A 24,594-nucleotide genomic window follows, 5' to 3' on the forward strand; every position below is an offset into this window, starting at 1 on the left:
GAGGAGCAGAGAGAGTGAGGCCGGAGAGGAGCAGAGAGAGTGAGGCCGGAGAGGAGCAGAGAGAGAGAGAGAGGCGTGGGAGAGGAGCAGAGAGAGAGGCGCCAGAGAGCAGCAGTGAGAGTGAGGCCGGAGAGGAGCAGAGAGAGAGAGGAGGGAGAGGAGCAGAGAGAGAGAGGAGGGAGAGGAGCAGAGAGAGAGAGGAGGGAGAGGAGCAGAGAGAGAGAGGCGGGAGAGGAGCAGAGAGAGAGAGGAGGGAGAGGAGCAGAGAGAGAGAGGAGGGAGAGGAGCAGAGAGAGTGAGGCCGGAGAGGAGCAGAGAGAGTGAGGCCGGAGAGGAGCAGAGAGAGTGAGGCCGGAGAGGAGCAGAGAGAGTGAGGCCGGAGAGGAGCAGAGAGAGTGAGGCCGGAGAGGAGCAGAGAGAGTGAGGCCAGAGAGGAGCAGAGAGAGTGAGGCCGGAGAGGAGCAGAGAGAGAGAGGAGGGAGAGGAGCAGAGAAAGAGAGGCGGGAGAAGAGCAGAGAGAGAGAGAGGCGGGAGAGGAGCAGAGAGAGAGAGGAGGGAGAGGAGCAGAGAGAGAGAGGAGGGAGAGGAGCAGAGAGAGTGAGGCCGGAGAGGAGCAGAGAGAGTGAGGCCGGAGAGGAGCAGAGAGAGTGAGGCCGGAGAGGAGCAGAGAGAGTGAGGCCGGAGAGGAGCAGAGAGAGTGAGACCGGAGAGGAGCAGAGAGAGTGAGGCCAGAGAGGAGCAGAGAGAGTGAGGCCGGAGAGGAGCAGAGAGAGTGAGGCCGGAGAGGAGCAGAGAGAGAGAGAGAGGCGTGGGAGAGGAGCAGAGAGAGAGGCGCCAGAGAGCAGCAGTGAGAGTGAGGCCGGAGAGGAGCAGAGAGAGAGAGGAGGGAGAGGAGCAGAGAGAGAGAGGAGGGAGAGGAGCAGAGAGAGAGAGGAGGGAGAGGAGCAGAGAGAGAGAGGCGGGAGAGGAGCAGAGAGAGAGAGGAGGGAGAGGAGCAGAGAGAGAGAGGAGGGAGAGGAGCAGAGAGAGTGAGGCCGGAGAGGAGCAGAGAGAGTAAGGCCGGAGAGGAGCAGAGAGAGTGAGGCCGGAGAGGAGCAGAGAGAGTGAGGCCGGAGAGGAGCAGAGGGAGTGAGGCCGGAGAGGAGCAGAGAGAGTGAGGCCAGAGAGGAGCAGAGAGAGTGAGGCCGGAGAGGAGCAGAGAGAGAGAGGAGGGAGAGGAGCAGAGAAAGAGAGGCGGGAGAAGAGCAGAGAGAGAGAGAGGCGGGAGAGGAGCAGAGAGAGAGAGGAGGGAGAGGAGCAGAGAGAGAGAGGAGGGAGAGGAGCAGAGAGAGTGAGGCCGGAGAGGAGCAGAGAGAGTGAGGCCGGAGAGGAGCAGAGAGAGTGAGGCCGGAGAGGAGCAGAGAGAGTGAGGCCGGAGAGGAGCAGAGAGAGTGAGGCCGGAGAGGAGCAGAGAGAGTGAGGCCAGAGAGGAGCAGAGAGAGTGAGGCCGGAGAGGAGCAGAGAGAGTGAGGCCGGAGAGGAGCAGAGAGAGAGAGAGAGGCGTGGGAGAGGAGCAGAGAGAGAGGCGCCAGAGAGCAGCAGTGAGAGTGAGGCCGGAGAGGAGCAGAGAGAGTGAGGCCGGGGAGGAGCAGAGAGAGTGAGGCCAGAGAGGAGCAGAGAGAGTGAGGCCGGAGAGGAGCAGAGAGAGAGGGGCGCGGGAGAGGATCAGAGAGAGAGAGGCGCGGGAGAGGAGCAAAGAGAGAGGCGCCGGAGAGCAGCAGAGAGAGTGAGGCCGGAGAGGAGCAGAGAGAGTGAGGCCGGAGAGGAGCAGAGAGAGTGAGGCCGGAGAGGAGCAGAGAGAGTGAGGCCGGAGAGGAGCAGAGAGAGTGAGGCCGGGGAGGAGCAGAGAGAGTGAGGCCGGGGAGGAGCAGAGAGAGTGAGGCCGGGGAGGAGCAGAGAGAGTGAGGCCGGAAAGAAGCAGAGAGAGTGAGGCCGGAGAGAAGCAGAGAGAGTGAGGCCGGAGAGGAGCATAGAGAGAGGGGCCGGAGAGGAGCAGAGAGAGTGAGGCCGGGGAGGAGCAGAGGAGAGTGAGGCCGGAGAGGAGCAGAGAGAGAGGGGCCGGAGAGGAGCAGAGGAGAGTGAGGCCGGAGAGGAGCAGAGAGAGTGAGGCCGGAGAGGAGCAGAGAGAGAGAGAGGCGGGAGAGGAGGAGCGTTTTTATTTGGGTAACCCGTCGTAAAAACGCGAATCGGGCCCTTAGTAAATGACCCCCCATGTGTTAGTCAGGTTAGTGCTGGGACGTTATCCTGAGCACCGCAAGGGCCGTTGGGTTGGCGACTCAGTGAAGCAAATCCTCTCCCCTCTCCCATCACATGGACAGCCTGCAGGAAGAATGTGCTCAGCGAAGTGTAGGGAAAAGCTCAGCATTTGGGGGGATTGTGAGGGTCAAGGTAATGATTATATGTCTATGATAATCACCTGCTTTATGTCTGTATACATGTGCCCTCTGCATTATATACTTTTGTACTCTGTTTGTTATGAAATATCAGTTATAACCAGATATATAGCTGTCAGCGAAACTCAAGTCTCATGATCAACAGCAGAAGTTACCTAAAGAATAGCACCGGCATCCGGACGATTTCCTAAAACCAACGGTGACTGGAGATTCCCCTGGCATAGCACCCAAGGTCTATGCTTAGCTCTCACCAATTGTAATGACTCTAATGTATGTAACCACGAGAGGTTGTATCCTGCAGTTAGACAATCCAAAGACCCCTAACTCACGTTACCTAAATTTGCATAATGAAGATATTCCTCTGAGATCAACCACCCCTAAAACATATTGCCGTCTATGGGGGATGTATATCGGCCGTATATACATTCCCCATACGGTAGTGTGAATGTAGCTTAAGGATGATGCCACTCATAGCGTTTTTGGTCAGTTTTTAAACATCTGTTTTCAGTCCGTTTTTGGCCTTTTACCATGCGTTTGGCTGCTTACAACCTGTTTATCTATTGAGATAATTGGGAAAAACGGACTAAAAACGCCACGTGTGGCATCACCCTAAGAGTAGCCGAGAGAAATTCCAGGATTTAGGGGGGACTGTTAAGGTAAATCTAGCTGATAGATCAATTCCTGTCATTTCTACTTGTCTTATTTTCCTAAAAGTTCTGTAACAGAGACTTCATATTAAGATGGAGCCGGCATCATGGACCGCACCTAAAACTTTGAGGCTGAGGAATTTCAGGAATTCCCTGTGCCGTAAGGATGAGACGGCGGAAAACTCTCCGATCAAGAAGATGCTGATAGTGGTGTCCTGTGTGATGCTCGCTGGCGCCCCCTGCTGCTAGCGGCGTCCTGTGTGATGCTCGCTGGCGCCCCCTGCTGCTAGCGCCGTCCTGTGTGATGCTCGCTGGCGCCCCCTGCTGCTAGCGATGTCCTGTGTGATGCTCACTGGCGCCCCCTGCTGCTAGCAGCGTCCTGTGTGATGCTCGCTGGCGCCCCCTGCTGCTGGCGGTGTCCTGTGTGATGCTCGCTGGCGCCCCCTGCTGCTAGCGGTGTCCTGTGTAATGCTCGCTGGCGCCCCCTGCTGCTAGCGGTCTCCTGTGTGATGCTCGCTGGCACCCCCTGCTGCTAGCGGTGTCCTGTGTGATGCTCGCTGGCGCCCCCTGCTGCTAGCGGTGTCTTGTGTGATGCTTGCTCGTGCCCCCTGCTGCTAGCGGTCTCCTGTGTGATGCTCGCTGGCACCCCCTGCTGCTAGCGGCGTCCTGTGTGATGCTCGCTGGAGCCCCCTGCTGCTAGCGGTGTCCTGTGTGATGCTCGCTGGTGCCCCCTGCTGCTAGCGGTGCCCTGTGTGATGCTCGCTGGCGCCCCCTGCTGCTAGCGGCGTCCTGTGTGATGCTCGCTGGCGCCCCCTGCTGCTAGCGGCGTCCTGTGTGATGCTCGCTGGCGCCCCCTGCTGCTAGCGGCGTCCTGTGTGATGCTCGCTGGCGCCCCCTGCTGCTAGCGGTGTCCTGTGTGATGCTCGCTGGCGCCCCCTGCTGCTAGCGGCGTCCTGTGTGATGCTCGCTGGCGCCCCCTGCTGCTAGCGGTGTCCTGTGTGATGCTCGCTGGCGCCCCCTGCTGCTAGCGGTGTCCTGTGTGATGCTCGCTGGCGCCCCCTGCTGCTGGCGGCGTCCTGTGTGATGCTCGCTGGCGCCCCCTGCTGCTGGCGGTGTCCTGTGTGATGCTCGCTGGCGCCCCCTGCTGCTAGCGCCGTCCTGTGTGATGCTCGCTGGCGCCCCCTGCTGCTGGCTGCGTCCTGTGTGATGCTCGCTGGCACCCCCTGCTGCTGGCGGCGTCCTGTGTGATGCTCGCTGGTGCCCCCTGCTGCTGGCGGCGTCCTGTGTGATGCTCGCTGGCGCCCCCTGCTGCTGGTGGTGTCCTGTGTGATGCTCGCTGGCGCCCCCTGCTGCTAACGGCGTCCTGTGTGATGCTTGCTGGCGCCCCCTGCTGCTAGCAGTGTCCTGTGTGATGCTCACTAGCGCCCCCTGCTGCTGGTGGTGTCCTGTGTGATGCTCGCTGGCGCCCCCTGCTGCTAACGGCGTCCTGTGTGATGCTTGCTGGCGCCCCCTGCTGCTAGCAGTGTCCTGTGTGATGCTCACTAGCGCCCCCTGCTGCTGGTGGTGTCCTGTGTGATGCTCGCTGGCGCCCCCTGCTGCTAGCGCCGTCCTGTGTGATGCTCGCTGGCGCCCCCTGCTGCTGGCTGCGTCCTGTGTGATGCTCGCTGGCACCCCCTGCTGCTGGCGGCGTCCTGTGTGATGCTCGCTGGTGCCCCCTGCTGCTGGCGGCGTCCTGTGTGATGCTCGCTGGCGCCCCCTGCTGCTGGTGGTGTCCTGTGTGATGCTCGCTGGCGCCCCCTGCTGCTAACGGCGTCCTGTGTGATGCTTGCTGGCGCCCCCTGCTGCTAGCAGTGTCCTGTGTGATGCTCACTAGCGCCCCCTGCTGCTGGTGGTGTCCTGTGTGATGCTCGCTGGCGCCCCCTGCGGCTAACGGCGTCCTGTGTGATGCTTGCTGGCGCCCCCTGCTGCTAGCAGTGTCCTGTGTGATGCTCACTAGCGCCCCCTGCTGCTGGTGGTGTCCTGTGTGATGCTCGCTGGCGCCCCCTGCTGCTAACGGCGTCCTGTGTGATGCTCGCTGGCGCCCCCTGCTGCTGGTGGTGTCCTGTGTGATGCTCGCTGGCGCCCCCTGCTGCTAACGGCGTCCTGTGTGATGCTTGCTGGCGCCCCCTGCTGCTAGCAGTGTCCTGTGTGATGCTCGCTGGCGCCCCCTGCTGCTGGCGGCGTCCTGTGTGATGCTCGCTGGCGCCCCCTGCTGCTGGTGGTGTCCTGTGTGATGCTCGCTGGCGCCCCCTGCTGCTAGCGCCGTCCTGTGTGATGCTCGCTGGCGCCCCCTGCTGCTAGCGGCGTCCTGTGTGATGCTCGCTGGCGCCCCCTGCTGCTAGCGCCGTCCTGTGTGATGCTCGCTGGCGCCCCCTGCTGCTAGCGATGTCCTGTGTGATGCTCACTGGCGCCCCCTGCTGCTAGCGGCGTCCTGTGTGATGCTCGCTGGCGCCCCCTGCTGCTGGCGGTGTCCTGTGTGATGCTCGCTGGCGCCCCCTGCTGCTAGCGGTGTCCTGTGTAATGCTCGCTGGCGCCCCCTGCTGCTAGCGGTCTCCTGTGTGATGCTCGCTGGCACCCCCTGCTGCTAGCGGTGTCCTGTGTGATGCTCGCTGGCGCCCCCTGCTGCTAGCGGTGTCTTGTGTGATGCTTGCTCGTGCCCCCTGCTGCTAGCGGTCTCCTGTGTGATGCTCGCTGGCACCCCCTGCTGCTAGCGGCGTCCTGTGTGATGCTCGCTGGAGCCCCCTGCTGCTAGCGGTGTCCTGTGTGATGCTCGCTGGTGCCCCCTGCTGCTAGCGGTGCCCTGTGTGATGCTCGCTGGCGCCCCCTGCTGCTAGCGGCGTCCTGTGTGATGCTCGCTGGCGCCCCCTGCTGCTAGCGGCGTCCTGTGTGATGCTCGCTGGCGCCCCCTGCTGCTAGCGGCGTCCTGTGTGATGCTCGCTGGCGCCCCCTGCTGCTAGCGGTGTCCTGTGTGATGCTCGCTGGCGCCCCCTGCTGCTAGCGGCGTCCTGTGTGATGCTCGCTGGCGCCCCCTGCTGCTAGCGGTGTCCTGTGTGATGCTCGCTGGCGCCCCCTGCTGCTAGCGGTGTCCTGTGTGATGCTCGCTGGCGCCCCCTGCTGCTGGCGGCGTCCTGTGTGATGCTCGCTGGCGCCCCCTGCTGCTGGCGGTGTCCTGTGTGATGCTCGCTGGCGCCCCCTGCTGCTAGCGCCGTCCTGTGTGATGCTCGCTGGCGCCCCCTGCTGCTGGCTGCGTCCTGTGTGATGCTCGCTGGCACCCCCTGCTGCTGGCGGCGTCCTGTGTGATGCTCGCTGGTGCCCCCTGCTGCTGGCGGCGTCCTGTGTGATGCTCGCTGGCGCCCCCTGCTGCTGGTGGTGTCCTGTGTGATGCTCGCTGGCGCCCCCTGCTGCTAACGGCGTCCTGTGTGATGCTTGCTGGCGCCCCCTGCTGCTAGCAGTGTCCTGTGTGATGCTCACTAGCGCCCCCTGCTGCTGGTGGTGTCCTGTGTGATGCTCGCTGGCGCCCCCTGCTGCTAACGGCGTCCTGTGTGATGCTTGCTGGCGCCCCCTGTTGCTAGCAGTGTCCTGTGTGATGCTCACTAGCGCCCCCTGCTGCTGGTGGTGTCCTGTGTGATGCTCGCTGGCGCCCCCTGCTGCTAGCGCCGTCCTGTGTGATGCTCGCTGGCGCCCCCTGCTGCTGGCTGCGTCCTGTGTGATGCTCGCTGGCACCCCCTGCTGCTGGCGGCGTCCTGTGTGATGCTCGCTGGTGCCCCCTGCTGCTGGCGGCGTCCTGTGTGATGCTCGCTGGCGCCCCCTGCTGCTGGTGGTGTCCTGTGTGATGCTCGCTGGCGCCCCCTGCTGCTAACGGCGTCCTGTGTGATGCTTGCTGGCGCCCCCTGCTGCTAGCAGTGTCCTGTGTGATGCTCACTAGCGCCCCCTGCTGCTGGTGGTGTCCTGTGTGATGCTCGCTGGCGCCCCCTGCGGCTAACGGCGTCCTGTGTGATGCTTGCTGGCGCCCCCTGCTGCTAGCAGTGTCCTGTGTGATGCTCACTAGCGCCCCCTGCTGCTAACGGCGTCCTGTGTGATGCTCGCTGGCGCCCCCTGCTGCTGGTGGTGTCCTGTGTGATGCTCGCTGGCGCCCCCTGCTGCTAACGGCGTCCTGTGTGATGCTTGCTGGCGCCCCCTGCTGCTAGCAGTGTCCTGTGTGATGCTCGCTGGCGCCCCCTGCTGCTGGCGGCGTCCTGTGTGATGCTCGCTGGCGCCCCCTGCTGCTGGTGGTGTCCTGTGTGATGCTCGCTGGCGCCCCCTGCTGCTAGCGCCGTCCTGTGTGATGCTCGCTGGCGCCCCCTGCTGCTGGCTGCGTCCTGTGTGATGCTCGCTGGCACCCCCTGCTGCTGGCGGCGTCCTGTGTGATGCTCGCTGGTGCCCCCTGCTGCTGGCGGCGTCCTGTGTGATGCTCGCTGGCGCCCCCTGCTGCTAGCGGTGTCCTGTGTGATGCTCGCTGGCGCCCCCTGCTGCTGGTGGTGTCCTGTGTGATGCTCGCTGGCGCCCCCTGCTGCTAACGGCGTCCTTTGTGATGCTCGCTGGCGCCCCCTGCTTCTAGCGATGTCCTGTGTGATGCTTGCTGGCGCCCCCTGCTGCTAGCGATGTCCTGTGTGATGCTTGCTGGCGCCCCCTGCTGCTAGCGATGTCCTGTGTGATGCTCGCTGGCGCCCCCTGCTGCTAGCGATGTCCTGTGTGATGCTTGCTGGCGCCCCCTGCTGCTAGCAGTGTCCTGTGTGATGCTCACTAGCGCCCCCTGCTGCTGGTGATGTCCTGTGTGATGCTCGCTGGCGCCCCCTGCTGCTAACGGCGTCCTGTGTGATGCTTGCTGGCGCCCCCTGCTGCTAGCAGTGTCCTGTGTGATGCTCGCTGGCGCCCCCTGCTGCTAGCAGTGTCCTGTGTGATGCTCGCTGGTGCCCCCTGCTGCTAACGGCGTCCTGTGTGATGCTCACTAGCGCCCCCTGCTGCTAGCAGTGTCCTGTGTGATGCTCGCTGGCGCCCCCTGCTGCTAGCGGTGTCCTGTGTGATGCTCACTAGCGCCCCCTGCTGCTGGTGGTGTCCTGTGTGATGCTCGCTGGCGCCCCCTGCTGCTGGCGGTGTCCTGTGTGATGCTTGCTGGCGCCCCCTGCTGCTAGCAGTGTCCTGTGTGATGCTCACTAGCGCCCCCTGCTGCTGGTGGTGTCCTGTGTGATGCTCGCTGGCGCCCCCTGCTGCTAACGGCATCCTGTGTGATGCTTGCTGGCGCCCCCTGCTGCTAGCAGTGTCCTGTGTGATGCTCACTAGCGCCCCCTGCTGCTGGTGGTGTCCTGTGTGATGCACGCTGGCGCCCCCTGCTGCTAACGGCGTCCTGTGTGATGCTCGCTGGCGCCCCCTGCTGCACTGCCCTGCGGCTCCTCTACACTGATCAGCTGACACACTGCAGCCAATAGGAAGTGAGAGCCAATGCAATATACACAAGACTATAGTACACACTGCACATGCGCTGATCATACACAGATACAATGTCTCCATGTATGTTCTCTCCTCCAGGCCCAGTTAAAGGGATATGTCTCCTTGTATGTTCCCTCCTCCATTCCCAGTTAAAGGGATATGTCTCCATGTATGTTCCCTCCTCCATTCCCAGTTAAAGGGATATGTCTCCATGTATGTTCTCTCCTCCAGGCCCAGTTAAAGGGATATGTCTCCATGTATGTTCTCTCCTCCAGGCCCAGTTAAAGGGATATGTCTCCATGTATGTTCCCTCCTCCATTCCCAGTTAAAGGGATATGTCTCCATGTATGTTCTCTCCTCCATTCCCAGTTAAAGGGATATGTCTCCATGTATGTTCTCTCCTCCAGGCCCAGTTAAAGGGATATGTCTCCTTGTATGTTCCCTCCTCCATTCCCAGTTAAAGGGATATGTCTCCATGTATGTTCTCTCCTCCAGGCCCAGTTAAAGGAATATGTCTCCATGTATGTTCCCTCCTTCATGCCCAGTTAAAGGGATATGTCTCCATGTATGTTCTCTCCTCCAGGCCCAGTTAAAGGGATATGTCTCCATGTATGTTCCCTCCTTCATGCCCAGTTAAAGGGATATGTCTCCATGTATGTTCCCTCCTCAAGGCCCAGTTAAAGGGATATGTCTCCATGTATGTTCTCTCCTCCAGGCCCAGTTAAAGGGATATGTCTCCATGTATGTTCAGTCCTCTATGCCCAGTTAAAGGGATATGTCTCCATGTATGTTCCCTCCTCCAGGCCCAGATAAAGGGATATGTCTCCATGTATGTTCACTCCTCCAGGCCCAGTTAAAGGGATATGTCTCCATGTATGTTCACTCCTCCAGGCCCAGTTAAAGGGATATGTCTTCATGTATGTTCGCTCTTTTATGCCCAGTAAAAGGGATATGTCTCCATGTATGTTCCCTCCTCCTGGCCCAGTTAAAGGTATATGTCTCCATGTATGTTCCCTCCTCCATGTCCAGATAAAGGGAAATGTCTCCATGTATGTTCACTCCTCCATGCTCAGTAAACCCCTTTGCATTCCGCACTGTACTAGTATTGTGCGGGCTCCCGCTAGGCTTCTCCCGCAGACTTCTGTGCCATACTAGAGCCTTTGGGGCGTCTTTTCCCCACGATCGCCCCCCCCCCCTTCCGGTGTCTTTGGGGGGCTCCGATCATTGCTATGGCAGCCCTGGGGTCTGATCGGGACCCCAGGGCTGCTTGTAGGCAGTGCCTGTAAGATGGCGTCTGTGCATGTGCATAGGCTGACACTGTTAATACCCTGCAATGCATCAGTATGTAACAAGGGGCTGCAGTGTAGATCTTTGTCCAGTAGATGGCACCAGGGTACAGAAGAGGAGATCCTGCAAGGAGCAAGAAAAGAAAGTGATTCAGTGTGAGAGGTCAGAGGAGCTGAGAAGAGGCAGAAGTGGTGCTGTGCCTGTGTGCTCCTGGCTAAGATATAAGCCCCTACTTGGTACTAAGGAGAGAAAGTACTGTGCCCAGAACTCTGGTGGTGAGCTCCAGAAAAGAACAGTCTGCAGGTGAGGTCTTAGGACAGCGTGGACGGAGAGGGAGTCTCTCGTCCCGCAGACGTGTGCGGCTGAAGAAAGACCCCCATTCCTGCAGTGAGGCTAAAGGAAATCCGTCTGCATTATTATCTGCATTACATGGACATTTTCTGTATTTATTACTAGTTCAGTAAAGTTTATTGTTATATTCAGCACGTTGTCTGTCGTCTCCCCTGCAACATTACAAGTATTGCAGAGTATTGTCATGACCAAGTAATCAGACGATTGCCTGTTCATGTCCCATGGTGGAAATTGTAAAAAAGTTATTCAATAAAAAATAAATTAATAAATCAATAAAAATGCCCATAAGCCCGAAAACATATAAAGAGACATATAACGCCAAAAAAGTCTATATCATATCACAAACCCCACATATATATAGTATCACCGCTTCCATAATAACCCAAAAAACAAATGTAAACAATTATTGAATCCGTATGATAAACGCCGTAAAAAAAAAAAAATGTAAAAAACCCTCCAAAAATTATATTTACCTATTTAATCCCACAAAAAATACAATAAAAAGTGATCAAAAAAACCTCTGTACTCCAGGATGATACTGGAGCAAAGTACAACATGTCCCGCAAAAAACAAGCCCTCGGGAGAAGTAACTCGGGAGAAGTAACGGCCACATGTGGGGGGGGTCTCTGCACTCGGGAGAAGTAACGGCCACATGTGGGGAGTCTCTGTACTCGGGAGAAGTAACGGCCACATGTGGGGGTTCTCTGTACTCGGGAGAAGTAACGGCCACATGTGGGGGGTCTCTGCACTCGGGAGAAGTAACGGCCACATGTGGGGGGTCTCTGTACTCGGGAGAAGTAACGGCCACATGTGGGGGGTCTCTGCACTCGGGAGAAGTAACGGCCACATGTGGGGGGTCTCTGCACTCGGGAGAAGTAACGGCCACATGTGGGGGGGTCTCTGCACTCGGGAGAAGTAACGGCCACATGTGGGGGGTCTCTGCACTGGGGAGAAGTAACGGCCACATGTGGGGGGTCTCTGCACTGGGGAGAAGTCACGGCCACATGTGGGGGGTCTCTGCACTGGGGAGAAGTAACGGCCACATGTGGGGGGTCTCTGTACTGGGGAGAAGTAACGGCCACATGTGGGGGGTCTCTGCACTCGGGAGAAGTAACGGCCACATGTGGGGGGTCTCTGCACTCGGGAGAAGTAACGGTTACATGTGGGGGGTCTCTGCACTAGGGAGAAGTAACGGCCACATGTGGGGGTCTCTGCACTCGGGAGAAGTAACGGCCACATGTGGGGGGTCTCTGCACTCGGGAGAAGTAACGGCCACATGTGGGGGGGGGGTCTCTGCACTCGGGAGAAGTAACGGCCACATGTGGGGGTTCTCTGTACTCGGGAGAAGTAACGGCCACATGTGGGGGGTCTCTGCACTCGGGAGAAGTAACGGCCACATGTGGGGGGTCTCTGCACTCGGGAGAAGTAACGGCCACATGTGGGGGGGTCTCTGCACTCGGGAGAAGTAACGGCCACATGTGGGGGGTCTCTGCACTCGGGAGAAGTAACGGCCACATGTGGGGGGTCTCTGCACTCGGGAGAAGTAACGGTTACATGTGGGGGGTCTCTGCACTAGGGAGAAGTAACGGCCACATGTGGGGGTCTCTGCACTCGGGAGAAGTAACGGCCACATGTGGGGGGTCTCTGCACTGGGGAGAAGTAACGGCCACATGTGGGGGGTCTCTGTACTGGGGAGAAGTAACGGCCACATGTGGGGGGTCTCTGCACTCGGGAGGAGTAACGGCCACATGTGGGGGGTCTCTGCACTCGGGAGGAGTAACGGCCACATGTGGGGGGTCTCTGTACTCGGGAGGAGTAACGGCCACATGTGGGGGGTCTCTGCATTCGGGAGGAGTAACGGCCACATGTGGGGGGTCTCTGCACTCGGGAGGAGTAACGGCCACATGTGGGGGGATCTCTGTAATCGGGAGAAATTTCATAACAAATTGTATGGTGGGTTTTCTCTTTTTATCTTTTGGAAATGTGTAAATTTTAGGGCTAAATGAACGTATAACCGACAAAATTTGACCTTTCTAAATTTCACCTCCATTTTGATGTAATTACTATGAAGATCTCAAGGGGTTAACGATCTTCCTAAAAGCTGTTTCTGATACTTTGCGGGGGCAGATCTGATAATGGGTTGGTTATATTTGGGGGTTTTTGATGCTAAATATGTAAAATTTAATTCAAAACAGTATTTATCCCCAAAATAGTCAATTCTGAAAGTACGGAAAATTGATATTTGTAGCCGCGTGACGTCACAAATGATGAAATGTAAAGTAGACAAATGGGAAATGTTATTCAGCAACTTATTCAGGTGGTAAATCTATCTGCCTGAAAACGCAATGATTTCGAAAATGGCAAATTTTTCAAAAAATTCATAATTTTTTCTTTTTTTTGTACATAAACGCAAAACTTATCGCCAAAATTTACCAGTAAAATGAAGCACAACATGTGGGGAAAAAACAGTCTCAGAATCACTCTGATAAGTAACAAAAGTTATAACCATGTAAAGCGACGCAAGGCAGAATCCAAAAATTTGGATGAGCCTTAAGCTTTACACTGGCTGCGTCCTTAAGGGGTTAAAAAAGGAATTGTAAAATCAGTTTTTAAATGTAAGGATTCTGCTTTCAAGCAACACTGTGAAATGTAATTATTACTGAATCGAGATAAATGTACATGTATATACAGGCGGTCCCCTACTTAAGAACACCCGAGTTACAGACGACCCCTAGTTACAGACGGACCTCTGGATGTTGGTAATTTCCTGTACTTTAGCCCTAGGTTACAATAATCAGCTGTAACAGATATCACAGGCGTCTGTAATGAAGCTTTATTGTTACTCCTGGTTCTGATGACAATCCAACATTTTTCAAATCCAATTGTCACAGAGGCCAAAAAAGTTTGTCTGGGGCTACAATTATAAAATATACAGTTCCGACTTACATACAAATTCAACTTAAGAACAAACCTACAGAACTGATCCTGTACGTAGCCCGGGGACTGCCTGTACTTGGTAAAGAAATGATTACAAACCAGGCCCTTGTGGGGGTAAGGGCAGGGTGAGGGCAGGGTGAGGGAAGGGTGAGGGCCGGGTGAGGGCAGGGTAAGGGCAGGGTGAGGGCAGGGTAAGGGCAGGGTGAGGGAAGGGTGAGGGCAGGGTAAGGACCAGGTGAGGGCAGGGTGAGGGAAGGGTGAGGGCAGGGTAAGGGCAGGGTAAGGACCAGGTGAGGGCAGGGTGAGGGAAGGGTGAGGGCAGGGTAAGGGCAGGGTAAGGACCAGGTGAGGGCAGGGTGAGGGCAGGGTAAGGGCAGGGTAAGGACCAGGTGAGGGCAGGGTGAGGGCAGGGTAAGGGCAGGGACACACAGACGCCTCAGGTAAAGATCATTTTGATTGTGTAGACAGTTTGTTCTCCAGACAAGTAAGGAGTCTTTGGTTCCCACCACATTCTTGGTATACGCTAAGGGTATACGTCACTATAGCACCCGACCTGTATACGCCACTATAGCACCCGACCTGTATACGCCACTATAGCGCCCGACCTGTATACGCCACTATAGCACCCGACCTGTATACGCCACTATAGCACCCGACCTGTATACGCCACTATAGCGCCCGACCTGTATACGCCACTATAGCACCCGACCTGTATACGCCACTATAGCACCCGACCTGTATACGCCACTATAGCACCCGACCTGTATACGCCACTATAGCGCCCGACCTGTATACGCCACTATAGCACCCGTCCTGTATACGTCACTATAGCCCCCCGTCCTGTATACGCCACTATAGCACCCCGTCCTGTATACGCCACTATAGCGCCCGACCTGTATACGCCACTATAGCACCCGACCTGTATACGCCACTATAGCACCCGACCTGTATACGCCACTATAGCACCCGACCTGTATACGCCACTATAGCACCCGACCTGTATACGCCACTATAGCACCCGTCCTGTATACGTCACTATAGCGCCCGACCTGTATACGCCACTATAGCCCCCCGACCTGTATACGCCACTATAGCACCCGACCTGTATACGCCACTATAGCACCCGACCTGTATACGCCACTATAGCACCCGACCTGTATACGCCACTATAGCACCCGACCTGTATACGCCACTATAGCACCCCGTCCTGTATACGCCACTATAGCACCCGACCTGTATACGCCACTATAGCACCCGACCTGTATACGCCACTATACCCCCCTGTCCTGTATACGCCACTATAGCACCCGACCTGTATACGCCACTATAGCACCCGACCTGTATACGCCACTATACCCCCCTGTCCTGTATACGCCACTATAGCACCCGACCTGTATACGCCACTATAGCACCCGACCTGTATACGCCACTATAGCACCTGACCTGTATACGCCACTATAGCACCCCGTCCTGTATACGCCACTATAGCACCCCGACCTGTATACGCCACTATAGCACCCGACCTGTATACGCCACTATAGCACCTGACCTGTATACGCCACTATAGCACCCCGTCCTGTATACGCCACTATAGCCCCCCGTCCTGTATACGCCACTATAGCCCCCCGTCCTGTATACGCCACTATAGCCCCCCGTCCTGTATACGCCACTATAGCCCCCCGTCCTGTATACGCCACTATAGCCCCCCGTCCTGTATACGCCACTATAGCACCCGACCTGTATACGACACTATAGCACCCGACCTGTATACGCCACTATAGCATCCGACCTGTATACGCCACTATAGCACCCCGACCTGTATACGCCGCTATAGCGCCCGACCTGTATACAACACTATAGCGCCCGACCTGTATACGCCACTATAGCCCCCCGTCCTGTATACGCCACTATAGCACACGACCTGTATACGCCACTATAGCACCCGACCTGTATACGCCACTATAGCACCCGTCCTGTATACGTCACTATAGCGCCCGACCTGTATACGCCACTATAGCCCCCCGACCTGTATACGCCACTATAGCACCCGACCTGTATACGCCACTATAGCACCCGACCTGTATACGCCACTATAGCACCCGACCTGTATACGCCACTATAGCACCCGACCTGTATACGCCACTATAGCACCCCGTCCTGTATACGCCACTATAGCACCCGACCTGTATACGCCACTATAGCACCCGACCTGTATACGCCACTATACCCCCCTGTCCTGTATACGCCACTATAGCACCCGACCTGTATACGCCACTATAGCACCCGACCTGTATACGCCACTATACCCCCCTGTCCTGTATACGCCACTATAGCACCTGACCTGTATACGCCACTATAGCACCCGACCTGTATACGCCACTATAGCACCTGACCTGTATACGCCACTATAGCACCCCGTCCTGTATACGCCACTATAGCACCCCGACCTGTATACGCCACTATAGCACCCGACCTGTATACGCCACTATAGCCCCCCGTCCTGTATACGCCACTATAGCACCTGACCTGTATACGTCACTATAGCACCCGACCTGTATACGCCACTATAGCCCCCCGTCCTGTATACGCCACTATAGCACCCCGTCCTGTATACGCCACTATAGCCCCCCGTCCTGTATACGCCACTATAGCACCCGACCTGTATACGCCACTATAGCACCCGACCTGTATACGCCAGTATAGCACCCGACCTGTATACGCCACTATAGCACCTAACCTGTATACGTCACTATAGCACCCGACCTGTATACGTCACTATAGCACCCGACCTGTATACGACACTATAGCACCCGACCTGTATACGCCACTATAGCACCCGACCTGTATACGCCACTATAGCATCCGACCTGTATACGCCACTATAGCACCCGACCTGTATACGCCACTATAGCACCCGACCTGTATACGCCACTATACCCCCCTGTCCTGTATACGCCACTATAGCACCCGACCTGTATACGCCACTATAGCACCCGACCTGTATACGCCACTATAGCACCTGACCTGTATACGCCACTATAGCACCCCGTCCTGTATACGCCACTATAGCACCCCGACCTGTATACGCCACTATAGCACCCGACCTGTATACGCCACTATAGCCCCCCGTCCTGTATACGCCACTATAGCACCTGACCTGTATACGTCACTATAGCACCCGACCTGTATACGCCACTATAGCCCCCCGTCCTGTATACGCCACTATAGCACCTAACCTGTATACGCCACTATAGCACCCGACCTGTATACGCCACTATAGCCCCCCGTCCTGTATACGCCACTATAGCACCTGACCTGTATACGTCACTATAGCACCCGACCTGTATACGCCACTATAGCCCCCCGTCCTGTATACGCCACTATAGCACCCCGTCCTGTATACGCCACTATAGCCCCCCGTCCTGTATACGCCACTATAGCACCCGACCTGTATACGCCACTATAGCACCCGACCTGTATACGCCACTATAGCACCCGACCTGTATACGCCACTATAGCACCTAACCTGTATACGTCACTATAGCACCCGACCTGTATACGACACTATAGCACCCGACCTGTATACGCCACTATAGCACCCGACCTGTATACGCCACTATAGCATCCGACCTGACCTGTTTGTTTCATACTTCGTGTATACATTGACAATTGGTTGCGGATGGAGGTAGAGTTGTTTGTTTTCATGTTTTGGGATCAGGAAAAATATGAGTGGGGAGCAGCACAATGAAAAAGACGAATTAAAATTCGTGATGGGTGCAGGCTTCAAAAGGATCCGACTCCAAATCCCATGGATGATCAAAATTCAAAACAGGAAAGCAGCACTCCGTGAAAAAATGGTGTTTATTTCGCCAGTGGGCAGATTCAGCTGTCTCTATGCAGCCATTGTCAAGCATAGTGAATGTTAGTACAAGGCGGGTTTTTATCACCCACAGGATGTGACATCATTAAACAAGTAACATTGAATAAAGCATTAAAAATGACATCAGTATGTGATGAATAGTGATAAGATAGTGATACAAAGTTTCAGTGGATCAATTGAGAACATAATTAGTGCATTAACAAAGTTTGCCAGCGGACAATCAGCCCAGGGATCCGTCATGCCTACATAAAAAAGTCAAAGGCGCATGTCTAAAGAGGGTTACCTAGGCAACCAGGAAAACACAACAATGATAGTAATGATGAGGCACACAGGAGGGGAGGGGGGAGGGGGTTTAAATCCATTAGAAAAACGGCACAAGGAACTCTAAAACCCACACATCAAGATCAGGGCTTACCTCAATCCGGATCACATGAGGCTCCCGGGGGGGACTAGCTGGGACGGTGCGACTGCGTTGCGGAGTGCCCGAGAGGCACCCGCCGCGGTCGATCATGTCTCTCAGCAACGTCACTCACGCAGGGACGCCTCTACTCTCGCGAGAGTGTCCAGATCGGGCAGCGGCCATCTTGGAAGCGGAAAAATGAGTACAGGTGCCAATATAAAGGTAAGTAAGGACTCGATCACAGGGTCATACGCACAGAAATATGTATAGGGTCGCTTGGTGTAAGTATAGTAAAGAGAAACGTTAATAATGGTGGTTCTATGCCACCAATCCATTCAAGGTAACGGTAAGGAGTAATAAAGCAACAACCCAACTCATCGTGCTTATAATGTCCTGTGTGGCGTAGAGGCGTCCCTGCGTGAGTGACGTTGCTGAGAGACATGATCGACCGCGGCGGGTGCCTCTCGGGCACTCCGCAACGCAGTCGCACCGTCCCAGCTAGTCCCCCCCGGGAGCCTCATGTGATCCGGATTGAGGTAAGCCCTGATCTTGATGTGTGGGTTTTAGAGTTCCTTGTGCCGTTTTTCTAATGGATTTAAACCCCCTCCCCCCTCCCCTCCTGTGTGCCTCATCATTACTATCATTGTTGTGTTTTCCTGGTTGCCTAGGTAACCCTCTTTAGACATGCGCCTTTGACTTTTTTATGTAGGCATGACGGATCCCTGGGCTGATTGTCCGCTGGCAAACTTTGTTAATGCACTAATTATGTTCTCAATTGATCCACTGAAACTTTGTATCACTATCTTATCACTATTCATCACATACTGATGTCATTTTTAATGCTTTATTCAATGTTACTTGTTTAATGATGTCACATCCTGTGGGTGATAAAAACCCGCCTTGTACTAACATTCACTATGCTTGACAATGGCTGCATAGAGACAGCTGAATCTGCCCACTGGCGAAATAAACACCATTTTTTCACGGAGTGCTGCTTTCCTGTTTTGGGATCAGATGGAGCAATCACAAAATGCAGAATGACAAAAGTTAGCAAGCGACATCTTTCCGCAGCCTCCACAAGAGCAAGCGCTCAGCGGAGGCGAGGGAATCCTATGGTAAGTGGGAGAAGAGTATTTCCTACTCACAGCCCCGCCGAGCGCTCAGGTAGCTCATCAGTCGGAAGAAGCATTGGAGAACACACATACATGCCGACATATCCCTTTAACTGCGCATGGAGGAGGGAACATACATGCAGACATATCCCTTTAACTGGAGCTGGTGCTGGAGCTGGAGGTGGAGCTGGAGCTGGTGGTGGAGCTGGTGGTGGAGCTGTTGCTGGAGCTGGTGGTGGAGCTGGTGCTGGAGCTTGTGCTGGAGCTGGTGCTGAAGCTGGTGATGGAGCTGTTGCTTGAGCTGGTGCTGTTGCTGGAGCTGGATCTGGTGCCGGTGCTGGAGCTGCTTTGCCATCAGCCTGAATGTCGTCCTTCCTGATACTTATTGTCGGCACTACTAGTGTACACAGTGATCCTCCTGTATAGTGATGCGGTGAGTTATCAGGACACACATCCACACCCGGAATACTCCGTACACCAGTTACATATAACTCTATATCTCATGTATTTCTTACAGCCGCCGGGATGGCGTCACATATGGTGCACGTGGCTCCTCTCTCTCGGCCTGGTCCCGGGACTTACTCTTCATTATGTTTCCTTGTGTGGTATCAAAATATCTCAGGAGAAACCCTCATACACGGAGCACAATCTCTCCACGTTCCTCAGAATATGGTGGAAAGTTCTGGAATGTGAGGAGCCTCGTCCTCCCTGGGGGAGTCTATCGGCCTCGTACACAAGTCTCTCCCCGGCACTTACCTTCCGCCAGGTGGAAGAGGGTCGTGTGTTCCCCATTTGGAAATTGTTTTTAGGTCAAACTATTTCCCCGTTTTTTGTGATGTCCTGGGACTTTTTAGGGCGCCCTCACATCTATTTATATACAATACAAGGGGGAGATTTGTCATAAGTTTCTGAGGTAAAACTGTTCTAGTTGCCCATGGAAACCAATCACATCTCAGCTTTAATTTTATAATTTTATAAATGAAAGCTGATCTCTGATTGGTTGCCGCGGGCAACTAGGACAGTTCTGCCCTCAGACACTTCTGATAATCTCCCGCTATATATCTACTGTTCTTAGTTTGGCCTCCCCCTTTATATCGCTTACCCCGGAGGCCGAGATTGTTAGAGGAAAACCTTGTGTAATAATTTAGGAGATGCCGGAGCTGTACAACATAACGAAACACGTGTCACCTCCTGACGACCTGATGGGACATAATAGCCGAACCCGACTTTACCAAAACAACGTAGGGGGACGGAGCACAGGAGGTGTCTGGGCCGACATGCACACAACTGGGTGCTCTCCCAGGCCAGCCCACGGCCGGGTGCTGTAGACACGGGAGCCCTCCTCACCCATCCCCTCTTCATAGAAAGAAGCGTCCTGTCTTCTGATGATTGGGTGCCCCAGAATACCCCCCACTATTACAGCCGTGTGCGTGTAGCCTTAAAGGGGCCGTCCACTTTCAGCAAATAATTATAACTCATAACACAATCAGTATAAAAGTTTTCCAATGTACTTACTGTAGCAATTCCTCTCATATTTCTAGATCTCTGCTTGCTGTCAATTTGTGGAAAGTGTCACAGTTTACTTCCAGTGGATAGATATCTGTCCATGGTCATGTGATGTCACACAGGTGCACAAGTCACTAGTATCGCAGAGTGTAATCAGAGCCGTGTTATACTAACAAGCTGCGCACCTGTGTCACATCAAATTTGTGAAGACTGACAGCAAGCAGAGATCTAGGAAACTGAGAAATTGATACAGAAAGTATATTGGAAAAGGGTAAAACTTTTCCTCACACAAACAATATCAATTATTTGCAGAAAGTGGACGAGCCCTTTAATTTCCTGACTTTTGATCCTGTATATATAGTAGCAGTATGGACGCCGGGCAGGACATTGCTGGGAATACTCGCGTCTTGTCCTGTAAGACAGATCCATAGAAGAGTTTGGATCCCGGTGTAGAACCCAGTGAGTTATAGTTTCCTCTCTCTTGCTGTAGTGAATGATTGGACGCGTCCTCCGCCTTTTATTTCATGTGCAGTTTATTGTTTAATACATTTTTATCGTCATTTATAATAAAATAAAATCAAGTAAAGACATTTACCACATCCCGAACACGAAACTGGTTTCTATTTTGTGTGAATTCTCTGATGCTTTTTAAGACAAGATTTTATTGCAAAACTTTTCCCACATTCAGAGCATGAAAACGGCTTCTCTCCTGTGTGAGTTCTCTCGTGTATAACAAGACTGGATTTCTGAATAAAACCTTTGCCACATTCAGAACATGAATACGGCCTCTCCCCCGTGTGGATTTTTTTATGTTTTGAAAGTAAATAATTAGCCGCAAAACCTTTTCCACACTCCGAACATGAAAACGGCTTCTCCCCTGTGTGACGACTCATGTGTATAGTAAGATCTTCTTTCTTAATATAACCTTTGCCACACTCCGAACATGAAAAGGGCTTCTCCTCTGTGTGAAATCTCTTATGGTTTATCAGCGTCGTATTACGAGTAAAACATTTGCCACATTCTGAACATGAAAACGGCTTCTCCCCCGTGTGAATTCTCTCATGTTTAACAAGCAGTGATTTCTCAAAAAAACCTCTGCCACATTCTGAACATGAATACGGCTTCTCCCCTGTGTGAGTTCTCTCATGCTGAAGAAGTACGTATTTCTGAATAAAACTTTTGCCACATTCTGAACATGAATATGGCTTCTCTCCTGTGTGAGTTCTCTCATGTTGAACAAGTGCAGATTTCTGAATAAAACTTTTGCCACATTCTGAACATGAAAACGGCTTCTCCCCTGTGTGGGTTTTGTGATGTAATCGACGCTGTGATTTTGTCTTAAAGCTTTTTCCGCATTCTAAACACTCGAATGGCTTCTCCCCGGTGTGAATTCTCTGATGGTCTTGAAGAATTGACTTTTTATTAAAAGATTTACCACATTCTGTGCATGAATACGGATTCTCCCCTGTGTGAATTCTCCAATGCATGACAAGACTTTGTTTACCTGTAAAAGACTTCCCACATTGAGTACATAAAAATCTCTTTTCTCCAGTGTGAGTTACTTTATGAGATGAAAGAGATGCTTTATCAATAAAACATTTGTCACATTCTGAACACGAATATGGCTTCTCACCGGTGTGAATTTTCAAATGTAAAATTAAACTGTATTTATTTTTAAAGCATTTGTCACATTCTGAGCACGGAAACGGCCTCTCCCCTGTGTGGCTTCTACAATGTTTAATAAGATACGATTTCTTAATAAAACCTTTGCCACATTCCGAACATGAAAACGGCCTCTCCCCTGTGTGGTTTCTCTGATGTTCCTTAAGATGCGATTTGTCAAAAAAACTTTTTCCACATTCTGAACATGGATATGGCTTCTCCCCTGTGTGGCTTCTTTGATGTCGTGTAAGCGCAGCACTAACCGCAAAGCATTTGCCACATTCTGAACATGAATACGGCTTCAACCCTGTGTGATTTCTCTGATGTATAATAAATTGTGTTTTCTTAGTAAAATTTCTGCCACATTCTGAACATGAAAATAGCTTCTCCCCTGTGTGAATTCTCCGATGTGCTTTAAGCTGCCAATTCTCAAAAAAACTTTTTCCACATTCTGAGCATGAGTGTGGCTTCTCCACTCTGTGAATTATTTTATGTTGTCTAAGCGCGTTATTACCCGGAAAACATTTTCCACATTCAGAGCATGAAAATGGCTTCTCCCCTGTGTGAGTTCTACCGTGTGTAATAAGACTACGTTTGGTAGTAAAACATTTGCCACATTCGGAGCATGAATACGGCTTCTCCTTTGTTGAAGCTCTTGGATGTTCTTCTTCTCTTTGTGATATATCAGAACTGATTCCCGGTGTAATCGGCTCAGATGATTGGTTATTGCTGTGAAGAGCGGAGGGTAAATCCAGGCTCCTGTCACGCTCTTTGTCTGTATCTTCTGTGATATCACAATCATCCGCTTTCATTTCTAAAGATATCGGACGTTCCTCAGAGCTGCGGGTTATGTCATCTGTTACACAACAAAAAATTGTGGTGGTTAGGACAACCTGTGTTATGTTATGTCATCTGCTGAGAGCAAAAGGGTCAGGGGTAACGGAATTGTTACATCCACAAAAGCAAAGACTGGTCAGTAATTAGCCCATGCAGCAGAAATGCACCTCTGTACCCCCTGCACCCCCGTACCCCCTGCACCCCATACGCACCCCTGTACCCCCTGCACCCCATACACACCGCTGTACCCCCTGCACCCCATACGCACCCCTGTACCCCATATGCACCACTGCACACTCCGCACCCCTGTACCCCACACGCACCCCTGTACATCTAAACCCTTCTACTCCTGTCCTCATTCATTCCTGCGCCCTAGCACCTTACACCCCTTCATCTCTGCTCCCTTCGTCCACGCGCTGTTTTCCATAGTCGTTACACAGGATAGTATCAGGCTCATCAAGACACAACACTGACACTGATCAGGTGCTTGGAGATATTTTGAGGAACTGGATAAAGACAGAAATAAGGGGAAACAGAGGAGGAATCAGTTCTAGAAAGTAATGACTGATAAGTCCATCAGTTCTCACCATTCTGGGGGTCCCCGGCCCCAGCGTCATGTCCTCCTTCCCAGGCTCCCTCCTCGTCCTTGGCCTCTTCTTCCTCCACCTTGGGATCACCTTCTCCTCAGTGTCACTTCCATCCATGTTAGAAGATTCTGCTCCTGGGAAGTGAATATGGACGTCATCATCCCATGTAATAACTTATCTCTACAATCTTACTGGAAATTATTTTAATGTAATTAATAAGATAGAAGAGACAGAGGAGAAAATGGAGATTGTACAAGAGGAAACATTGTGGCGAGAGTCAATATTCCAGTCAGATTTCTATAGACATTTCTATGATGATATTTCTAATTCATAGACGTCCTGTCCTGGAGTGACCTGGGGTAAAGAAAGATCCATGAAGCCGCGCACTACCCCCAGCATGCTCCAAAACGCTTTTCATGTAAGGGCAAATTTGGGACAGTAAACCACCCACAGGTCCTTATGGACCAGGGGTTTAGTGTCCCAAATCGTTCTGTATGATTTTTAAGTGGTGAAAAAACCTTGTATACTCACCTCATTCCTAGTTCCCTCGGTGCCTGGGCGTCCTGGCAAGCGAAGCCGATAGGAGACAGTACAGAAAGACAGAGAGAGCGAGAGAGGGAGGAGAAGGAGGCAGCAAAGGGAGAGAGCAGAGAGAGAGAGGCGGGAGAGGAGCAGAGAGAGAGAGAGGCGGGAGAGGAGCAGAGAGAGAGAGAGGCGGAGAGGAGCAGAGAGAGAGAGAGAGGGAGGCGGGAGAGGAGCAGAGAGAGAGAGAGGGAGGCGGGAGAGGAGGCAGAGAGAGAGAGAGGGAGGCGGGAGAGGAGCAGAGAGAGAGAGAGAGAGGCGGGAGAGGAGCAGAGAGAGAGAGAGAGGCGGGAGAGGAGCAGAGAGAGAGAGAGAAGAGGCGGGAGAGGAGCAGAGAGAGAGAGAGAGGCGGGAGAGGAGCAGAGAGAGAGAGAGAGGCGGGAGAGGAGCAGAGAGAGAGAGAGGGAGGCGGGAGAGGAGCAGAGAGAGAGAGAGAGAGGCGGGAGAGGAGCAGAGAGAGAGAGAGAGAGGCGGGAGAGGAGCAGAGAGAGAGAGAAGAGGGAGAGGAGCAGAGAGAGAGAGAGAGAGGCGGGAGAGGAGCAGAGAGAGAGAGAGGCGGGAGAGGAGCAGAGAGAGAGAGAGGAGGCGGGAGAGAGCAGAGAGAGAGAGAGAGGCGGGGAGAGAGCAGAGAGAGAGAGAGGCGGGAGAGGAGCAGAGAGAGAGAGAGAGGCGGGAGAGGAGCAGAGAGAGAGAGAGGCGGGAGAGGAGCAGAGAGAGAGAGGGAGGCGGGAGAGGAGCAGAGAGAGAGAGAGGAGGCGGGAGAGGAGCAGAGAGAGCAGAGAGAGAGAGAGAGGCGGGAGAGGAGCAGAGAGAGAGAGAGGCGGGAGAGGAGCAGAGGAGAGGAGGAGAGGAGGCGGAGAGGAGCAGAG

At 53.9% G+C, this 24,594-nt stretch overlaps 2 protein-coding genes across 11 annotated transcripts in view; one reads left to right on the top strand and one right to left on the bottom strand.

Moving 5' to 3' along the window:
* The window catches only part of LOC140075967 (uncharacterized), a 183,254-nt gene that overhangs the window by 106,235 nt on the left and 52,425 nt on the right, over positions 1 to 24,594 (top strand). The window lies entirely within an intron of this gene.
* The window catches only part of LOC140075966 (uncharacterized), a 116,912-nt gene continuing 112,895 nt past the window's right edge, over positions 20,578 to 24,594 (bottom strand). For 5 of the 10 annotated variants that reach the window (XM_072122429.1, XM_072122425.1, XM_072122426.1 and 2 more), the window contains exon 3: positions 20,578 to 22,575. In XM_072122429.1, coding sequence (XP_071978530.1) covers positions 20,678 to 22,575 — 1,898 coding nt within the window. In that variant the 3' untranslated portion in view covers positions 20,578 to 20,677. Of the gene's footprint in view, positions 22,576 to 22,935; positions 23,063 to 23,143; positions 23,278 to 24,594 lie in introns of those variants that run through there. The other 5 variants (XM_072122432.1, XM_072122430.1, XM_072122431.1 and 2 more) reach the window with 3 other exon arrangements.

Source organism: Engystomops pustulosus, chromosome 8, assembly GCF_040894005.1.
Source record: "Engystomops pustulosus chromosome 8, aEngPut4.maternal, whole genome shotgun sequence".
Taxonomy (NCBI): Eukaryota; Metazoa; Chordata; class Amphibia; order Anura; family Leptodactylidae; genus Engystomops; species Engystomops pustulosus.